This window comes from Perognathus longimembris, chromosome 23 (genome assembly GCF_023159225.1).
Source record: "Perognathus longimembris pacificus isolate PPM17 chromosome 23, ASM2315922v1, whole genome shotgun sequence".
Classification (NCBI taxonomy): domain Eukaryota; kingdom Metazoa; phylum Chordata; class Mammalia; order Rodentia; family Heteromyidae; genus Perognathus; species Perognathus longimembris.
In genome coordinates this window covers 4,154,412-4,163,243 of record NC_063183.1, presented here as the reverse complement: position 1 = coordinate 4,163,243, position 8,832 = coordinate 4,154,412, and the positions used below count along the sequence as shown (strand labels likewise).

Below are 8,832 nucleotides of genomic sequence, written 5' to 3'. Positions count from 1 at the left end.
CCTGTATTTATGTAAACACTCTTTCTTTGGGGGATTGTGTCACATCTTATCTTTAAATGGTGTAAACTAATGGGCATTTTATTTTCTGGTGTCTTAACCAAGGCATTTGAGAATCTGCACCTGTACTTCCTGTCCACACTTGCATCAACTCCCACAAATACCTCTACCTCGATAAGGATTTGTTAGTTCTTCCTGGAAAGACCTCAGTCTTCTTAAAAATGAAAACTGCATTAAGTTGTACCTAACCAGCTCAGGACAGCCTGCCACTGTGAGGTCCTCATTAGACCAGAAACCAAAAAGAAGTGAGCTCTAGTTTGTCCTCGCCGCTTTCTGAGAACACGTCCCAGCTTTCCTCTTCTTGAGAAGTTGAATGTGAGTGCCAAAAATGACTCGGGCATTCAGGTTTCTGAGGCTGTTGAGTGTGGTAGAGGCGAGACACAGTCTCTGGTCTAAAAGCAAACCCTAGTGGCTAATAAGTGTGAATCCCCCTCCTATTTCAGGGCCCCTGAGACAAGAATACAACTCAGGAGCCTGCTCAGTAAGGATTCAAAGGACAAGCCACTCGAGTTTGGCAAGAGGCAACTCCTCCCCAGACACCCTGACAGCCAGAGGCAGGTAGCAGCAGCAAAGAGAGTGCTTTATAAGGCCGAGACAGACCAGACTACCATGAGGAAGCCCGGGACGACCTGAGCGGAAGGCATGTGGGATTAACTCCTGTGACCACAATGGCCTCGGCCTGAATGCATTCCAATACCACATGGACGACTGTCCATCCTGCTGGATTAATGTCCCCTCACCTGTCTTCCTGATACACGTGTGTGAAACTGTGTCTACAATAAATGCTCCCCTTGGTTCTGCCAGAATTGGAAGGGTGATGTCTTTCTGCTAAGGGAAAAGAAACTGCAAGAAGCTAAAAGTTAAGCCTTGTAATCAATAGGAAGAGAACTTCAGCCGCATACCACTCACACCTAGCAGGGAGGGTCTCCAGGGCCCTCTTGCGCTGCTGTCCTTAGCCTCACTGCCAACGGGCTCCAAGAGCCCTAAGGATTGCTCGCACATGTGAGCAGAGAGGTGAAGCCCGTGAGCATTGCAGGTGGGCTTGGCATGGGAGGTTGGAACTATCAGTGAAAGAGCCCACCTCCACAACACCTCAGCACCTGCCACGCATTTCCTCCCCATCAAGAGCACCTTGGAGTTGGCATGGGCGGCTCACACCTGTCATCCTAGCTACTCAGGAGGCTGAGATCTGAGGACTAGGGTTCAAAGCCAGCCCAAGCAGGAAGGTCCCTGAGACTCTTATCTCCAATTAAGCAGCAGGAAAAAAAGTGAAGCTGTGGCTCAAGTTTTAAAGTCACTAGGACCAGTGTCACCCAGAACCTCAGGGTATGGCCTTATTTAGAGATAGGACCTTGCTTGTTTCCATTAAGGGAAAGGCCAAGGTGAGATCATACATTAGGGAGGACTAAAAATGAGTCAATGACATGTGCACATAGTTCTTGACAACACCATTTGAAAACCAAGGCAGAAGCTGGGTGCTGGTGGCTCACACCTGTAATACTAGCCACTTAGGAGGCTGAGATCTGAGGGTTACAGTTCAAAGCCAGCCCTGGGCAAGAAAGTCTGTAAGAGACACGTGGTGCTGTGGCTCAAATGGTCGGGTGCTAACCTAGAGCAAAAGAAGCTCAGAAACAACACCCAAGCCTCAAGTTCCAAGCCTCAGGGCCAGAAAAAAAAAAGATATATAAAGGAAACAGAGGCAGAGGTTGTACAATATTGTCATTTGGAGCACCAGGAGGTACCAGGTGCTAGAGAAGATAAGGAGGGAACTTTGCTAACATTTTGCCCATCTCTGGCTCCTAAGTAGATTACAGGCATGAGCTCCTGGCTTCCTCTCCATTTAACTATGGTTGTCTTTGTTATACTCTGGTCCTCTGAGAAATTTTGGATGTTTGAGTGTGTGTGTGTGTGTGTGTGTGTGTGTGTGTGTCCATATTCTCAAAATTGTGTGTTACTGTATTGGTGATTTTTCTCCAGGAAACCTTTGTTCATTTTAGTTGTGTTCTCATCAAAATGGTGGGGTTTTATTTAGTGTTGATAATGGGTTTCCCTGCTAATTGTAGTATCCCAAGGGTCCTCTTTGTAAACAACCCATGGGTTCTGTTGTTGTTGTTGTTTTTCCAGTCCTGGGGCTTGAGCTCAGGGGCTCCACACTGCCCTGCACTTCTTTGTGCTCAAGGCTAGTGCTCTACCACTTGAGCCTCAGTGCCTCTTCTGACTTTTTCTGAGTAGTTCATGAGAGATCAGAGTCTCCTGGACGTTTCTGCCAGGGCTGGCTTTAAGCCATGATGCTCAGATCTCAGCTTCCTGAGTAGCTGGGATTACAGGTGTGAGCCACTGGCACCAACTGCTGCAGAGATAGCGCGTGCTCTCCTTGGGAGGGGTGAAGATGGAAGTGGGCTGGTGGGTCCCCCACCCAGGCCCTGTGGGTCTCCCAGCACTCCACACTAGACCTTCCGCAGGGCTCTGAATTGGGTCTGAATCATCTCCATGTGGTTCAGAGCGCCAGCCTGAGCTCCAGGACTGAGCGGAGGATGAGCTCTGACTTGGAAGGCACCCCACGTACTGACATCAGACCCAGGAAATGGGGCTCTCCTGGGTTTGCTAGACTCAGGACGCCTCAGGCCCCTCCATGAACGTTTACTTCCTCCACAGCAGAGCCCTTTCTTTTTTCCTCAAACAAAAGCCAAAGCCTCTAACACGGATGAAAACGTTGAACTATTTATTGCAAAGCGAAGGTGGCGGCTTGGGAAGCGAAGAAGTAGGGCCTTGGGAACCAAGATCAGGAGGAGAAAGAAAGAGGGTGGGCAGGGTTGGGGGTGCCTGGCTTAGTGCACAGCATCTGCCCAACTTGCGGAGGGGAACCCTGGCTTGATCCCCAGCACTGCAGTTTGTTGTTTTTTTTTTAAGAAAAGAAAGGGGGTGGGACATGAGCCAACGCCAACGCACACTATCAGCCACTTCCTCCTCTGGGTCTTCTCTGCTGGTCTTCCCTGTCAAGAACGTTCTGGTACTCTGCCATCCCCGCCTCCCTCTGTGCAGGGCTGGCTGCGCATGCTCCCTGTGGAGGTTCCAGATGAGCCCAGAGAAGTTCTGAGAACCCGAATGGTCCTCGGGACTTAGGAGCAGGCCATCCATCTGAGAAGCCTGCCCCAGACAGTGGCTCGCCCAGGCTCTGCTTAGGAAGCGTACGAAGCTGTCTTGTTGTGCAGCCTAAGGCAGGAAGTGGGGCCTCAGCGTCCTTTCAGGATTAAGCGGGTTTTTGAATCCCCGATGAAGAACCTGTAAAGACACAGCTCACTGTGACCATTTGGACGGAGTGCCCCCTCTGCAACCCAGGCAGGTCTAGAAGGACTCAATCCAGTGTCTGTCCGCCAGACAGACAGACACCTGCCCTGCAGCCAGCCTAAGCCACAGGCTTCAGGCTGAAGATTCTGCAACAATGCTTGCTTTACTTCCTGTGGATGTGTTAACTTGCTAGGAAAGAAGCAGAAAGCAGCCAAGGGATGTCTGGGCCTCCGTTAGAGACCCCCATCTTAACACAAAGCCCACCTAGAATAAAGAAGAGCCCAGGAGAATGTCCTGAATCCTAAGGCCCTTGGCACTCCTTGGGGCCAGCACTACCTGAAAGCTTCTCCATTGTGGGAGCCTACAAACCGCCCCTTTGGATGTGGATTTCTGTCACTTGCCACCCAAAGTTCTAGAGAGAGTCACCCTTCTCCAAGACCAGCCCCCCAGCTCTGGACACTCCAGGAGCTGTCACCAGGGGCCCTGTGACCCACACACTCCTACCTAATGAGCAGTCCTACAAACAGACCCGCCAGGAGTGGGCCCAGCCAGTAGATCCAATGGAAAGCCCAGTGGCCAGCAACGACAGCAGGTCCAAAAGCGCGAGCAGGGTTCATGCAGGCTCCAGAGATCATCCCCCTGCAAACACCCAGGCACTCAGTCACCGTGTCCCAGCCAGACCCTGCCCCACTCCTGTCCTGGTCCCAGCTGGGCCTAGCCCCGGCCCAGAACCCCTTCTTCCTCAGCTTCCCTATCAGGGGCTGCTGAGTCCATCCCAGAGGACAAGGGGCCGTCGGCACTGGGAAACCAAAGGCAAGGCACTTCCAAGATCTACAGTCTGACTTTCCCACACATGCATCCAGAAGGATGACCGGCCAAGAACACCCGCACGCTTGTTTTGTCTCTCTGTGTTTCCCCAGGGGTGAACGCACCCATCCTGGGGTATTTACCATGGAGAGTTAAAAGAACAGGTTTCTGAGTCGCTCAGGCCTTGGCTGTCAAAGCCACCCTAGCACCCCTGCCTCTCTGGTGTCTGCATCCTTTACCCTAGATCCCAGGCTGGGGCCCCAGTGCCCAGTGGGCCAAAGACTTGGAAGTAAACCAGTTGCCACAAGGGGGCAGCAACGTTCCGCCCGCCCGCCCCAGATGACAAGGGCCAAAGGCTGCGGCGCCTGACTCAGGGAAAGGCTAGACCTGGTCCTGAGTCCCCCAGAGTAGAGGTGAGATCTTCCTTCCCCTCACTCACCCGGCCAGGATGTCCACGGTGACCGAGAAGCCGATGGAGAACGGGGCCAGCGGGCCCCGCGTCCTCTCGTTGATGGCGCCCATGCACACGGCCAGTACCAGCAGGACGGTCATGATGATCTCCGCCCCCAGTGCTGCGGCCACCTGCCCCTGCTCCTGCACGGTCACGAAGGCCGCCCCCGACGCGTTCCAGAACCTCTCCTCGGGACTCACCGCCTGTGGAAGGAAGCAGACCAGCCTCCAGCCGGGAGCAGAGAGGATCGGGGAGCTGGGGGAGGTGGGGCGGAAACCAAGGCAGGTCTGCCCGCCCGGAGGGCCCGTCTGCAGGTGGACACGTCTGGGTGCCCACCCCGGCTCACCGGGTTTTACTGTGTGATTCTGTGGCAGCGAATGGGCCTCTCTGAGCCTCACTGTACGCATTTGGAAAATGGGCCTAACCCAGAGCATGAAGTTTATGTGACATAGATGACGCTCTTGGAAGAAAATAATATGAACATCCTGTGCCCTAAACCTCTAGAAACAGACGCAACCAGGAAAACACTAGGGTGGAACCCTCTGGGACCTGGGAAAGGCCGCAAGACTAAAGCTGAGTGAGCTGCCTAGTCATTAGACATTATTAGGGGGTGAGAGGGAGAGGAAGGGGAGGAAGAGGAGGAAGAGGAGGAAGAGGAAGAGAAAGAAGAGAGATGGACAGAGAGAAGGTGTTGTGTTAGGTGAAGAGCTATAGAAGTTTAGTGTCACATACCAGTGCCTCATACCTGTAATTCCAGCTATTCAGAAGGCTAAGCTCTAAGGATCACAATTCAAAGCCTAATGCTTAGCATGCATAAGGTCCTGGGATGGTCCTGGGTTCTACCCCTAGCACCACAAAAAAATATTAGTTAATAATTAACTCCTTTTGGGGCTGGGAATATGGCCTAGTGGCAAGAGTACCTGCCTCATATACATGAAGCCCTGGGTTTGATTCCCCAGCACCACATATATAGAAAACGGCCAGAAGTGGTGCTGTGGCCCAAGTGGCAGAGTGCTAGCCTTGAGCAAAAAGAAGCCAGGGACAGTGCTCAGGCCCTGAGTCCAAGTTTCAGGACTGGCAAAATAATAATAATAATAATTAACTGCTTTTAAAATACTGCAACAGGGCTGGGAATGTGGCTTAGTGGTAGAGTGCTTGCCTAGCATGCACAAAGCCCTGGGTTTGATTCCTCAGTACCACATAAGCAGAAAAAGCTGGAAGTGGCTCTGTGGCTCAAGAGGTAGAGTGCTAGCCTCGAGCAAAAAGAATCCAGGGACAGTGCTCAGGCCCTGAGTCCAAGCCCCAGGACTGGCAAAAAAAAAAAAAAAAAATCTGCAACAGAGAGGAAGAAGTTGATTGGAAGGGGAGAATTTCAATTATAAATCAAGAGCCAACCCCCATGGAAGGTAATGCAATATAAAGGTGGGCAAACTGAAGAGTAAACAGAGGCATATTCCCAAGTTTCTCAGGAATAACCCAGTTCATTGAATGAGTGAATGAATGAATGAAGCAACTGGGAAGAAAATACTAAAACTCTGTAAACCCAAGCTGGGTGTGGTAGCACACACCTGTAATCCCAGCACTCGGGGATCTAAGGCAAGAGGATCATTTTAGGCAATCCTTGGCTTCATAGCAAGAGATCCTACAGAGATCCTGCCTCTGAAACAAAACTATCCAGTTCTACTCCAAAGCCAGAAGCGGATTCAGGAAGGGAAGTGACACACTCAGGATTGGCTCTGTGTTAGAGAAGGGCTGTGTCCAGACATGGGGGGAAATATGCTCATCTTGGGGTGGGGGAACTGAAGCTGTGGAGTGTTCTCCCACACCAGTAAAGGCCCCCTCGATCTCACTGGCAGAAACGAGCACAGAGTCAGCCTTTCCCCCCTGCCTCCTACCCCTGCACCCCTGCACCAGGCCACCACACCCAAAGCCACAAGTACAGCCTCCTTGGGGTTCACCCACCTTGGCTAGGGCAGCCCCGATCAGCCCCCCACACAGCTGCGAGACCCAGTAGGGAACAAGCATCACCACGTTGAGACCTCCAATCAGCATCGCGCCCAGCGACACGGCAGGGTTGAAATGGCCTCCGCTGTCCATAGAGAGAAAAGGAGATCATGAGGCCGACGACGTTCAGGGCTGCCCATGGTGGGCTGTTCTCCAAGAGGATTCGTTCCACCTCGGCTGGCACCAACCAATTCACCCTCATTTTCCCTGAGGCACCCTGCCATGGGCAGGGTGAAGGCCAGAGGGAGGCAGGGAAGGGAGGAATGGCCTCTAAGTCTAGACCACAGGAAGGCTCCAGAGGATCAAAAGCCTTAGAGCACTCTACAGGGAGTCAGAGGTGATCACATGTCCAATGGAGCAGCCAGGCTCAGAACCAGTGGCCCAAGAGAGATTTCAATGACATAATGAATGAGTGGGCAGACAGCACTCAGCATCGTCCATGTCATTAGAGCCGTGGCATATCAGCTACTGGCATCATCATGTCTACTCCCGTGACACCCAGACAGGCTCCTTGCCTTGCTCTGGTCACCCAGCTGAGAAGCGACCAAGTCCCACTCAACCCCAGACCCATCTTCATTTCACCCATAACCTCCCTTGGATTCAAGCCAGGTGTCCATGCCTCCCGCCTGTGATCCCAGCCACTCAGGAGCCTGAGATCTGAGGATCATGGATCCAAGCCTGCGTGCACAGGAAAGTCTTATCTCCAATTAACTACCAGAAAGCCAGAAGTGGCGTTATGGTTCAAAGTGGTAGAGTGCTAGCTTTGAGCTGAAGAGCTCAGGGACAGCGCCCAGGCCCAGAGTTCAAGCCCCAGGACTGGAAAAAAAAAAGAAAGAAAAAGAAATATCCTCATTACTTGACTTATGTAACTGTAATTCTTTTGGATGTCATCTTTATAATAACAATAAAAAATTTAAAAAAAGAAGATCCTGGGGCTGGGAATATGGCCTAGTGGCAAGAGTGCTTGCCTTGTATACATGAAACCCTATGTTCAATTCCATAGCGCCAGAAGTAGCGCTGTGGCTCAAGTAGTAGAGTGCTAGCCTTGAGCAAAAAGAAGCCAGGGACAGTGCTCAGGCCCTGAGTTCAAGCCCCAGGACTGGCAAAAAAAAAAAGGCAGAAGTAGAGCTGTGGCTCAAGGGGTACAGCGTTAGCCTGGAGCACAACCACTCAGAGACAGCACCAGCTCAAGCCCCAGGACTGGCATGATGATGATGATGATGATGATGATGATGATGATGATGATGTTAGGTGGGGGATCTGGAGGCTCAGAAAGTGCCTTATCCAAAGCCACAGAATTCCTAGGCTATGGAACTGAGAAATTACCCCAGAAAGACTAACTCCCCACTGTCCCCCAATCTTGAGGAGCGATCGGGGGTCCCTGCCAGCAGCCCCAACAGGCTGGTCTCACCTGATATTCCCCAGCATGGCGATGGTGAGTCCCAAGGCCAGCCCATGGGCTAAGGCCGGCTGCAGCCTCCCCGTGTCAGCCCCGTTCTCGATCACTGACAGACACCCGATGAAGATGAAGAGGGCCGAGCCCAGGAGCTCCACCAGGCAGGGCTGCAGGAACCGCTCATACCAGGACCCTCGGCTCCTGCTGCTCATGCCGGGCTCCTTCACCTTGCCGCTGCCCAGCTCCGTGTCACACATCCGTGCCTGCCAGAGAGAGGAGCAGAGAAGGAAGAGCACATCAGGGGAGCACCCAGACAGAAAGCCCCGAGCCTAGGCCTGGGAGACACCCACAGTGCTGGCCCTACCAGGCTGTCTGGACAGACACGCAGCGGGCTCACCTCCCCTGGCATGGCCGTCACCACAGCTGCCAGCCCCCAGCCGCTGCACCTGCTATCGGGCACACGCTCAGCTTATCTGGGATGGGGACAGATCCGCTACGGGCTCTGCCCTTTTAAAGGGCTGGAGGTGTCAAGGAAGCAGTAAAGCCTTGGTGGGAGGTGGCCCTGGGGCCCAGAAGAGGAAAACTTCTGTTTTAATTCCAACAGGGTGGGGGAGAGGGTCAAGGATTGCTGGGCTGGGTGCCAACCAGAGAAAGGCATGGGCCGGTTTGCATCATCAGGGCTGCACAAGGAGGCGTGGGAGGGCCTAGCTCCCAAGCTCCCCTATCCAATAATGACCAGCTGGGGGTGAGGCCCCACAAGTGGGAACTTTGCAGGTGACAGCAAAGTCATTTCCCATATTTTCCCATAATTCTCACCAACAGGGAAGCA

At 52.8% G+C, this 8,832-nt stretch overlaps 1 protein-coding gene across 1 annotated transcript; it reads right to left on the bottom strand.

The window, feature by feature from the left end:
* Positions 1-2,803: 2,803 nt before the first annotated feature.
* Aqp8 (aquaporin 8) lies at positions 2,804-8,504 on the bottom strand. The gene is made up of 6 exons (XM_048332686.1): positions 8,401-8,504; positions 8,019-8,266; positions 6,566-6,692; positions 4,592-4,806; positions 3,850-3,984; positions 2,804-3,339 (listed from the first exon to the last, which is right to left on the bottom strand). The coding sequence occupies exons 1-6, from the start codon at positions 8,410-8,412 to the stop codon at positions 3,291-3,293; spliced, it is 786 nt and encodes a 261-aa protein (XP_048188643.1). The 5' UTR covers positions 8,413-8,504; the 3' UTR covers positions 2,804-3,290.
* Between the last annotated feature and the right edge of the window lie 328 nt (positions 8,505-8,832).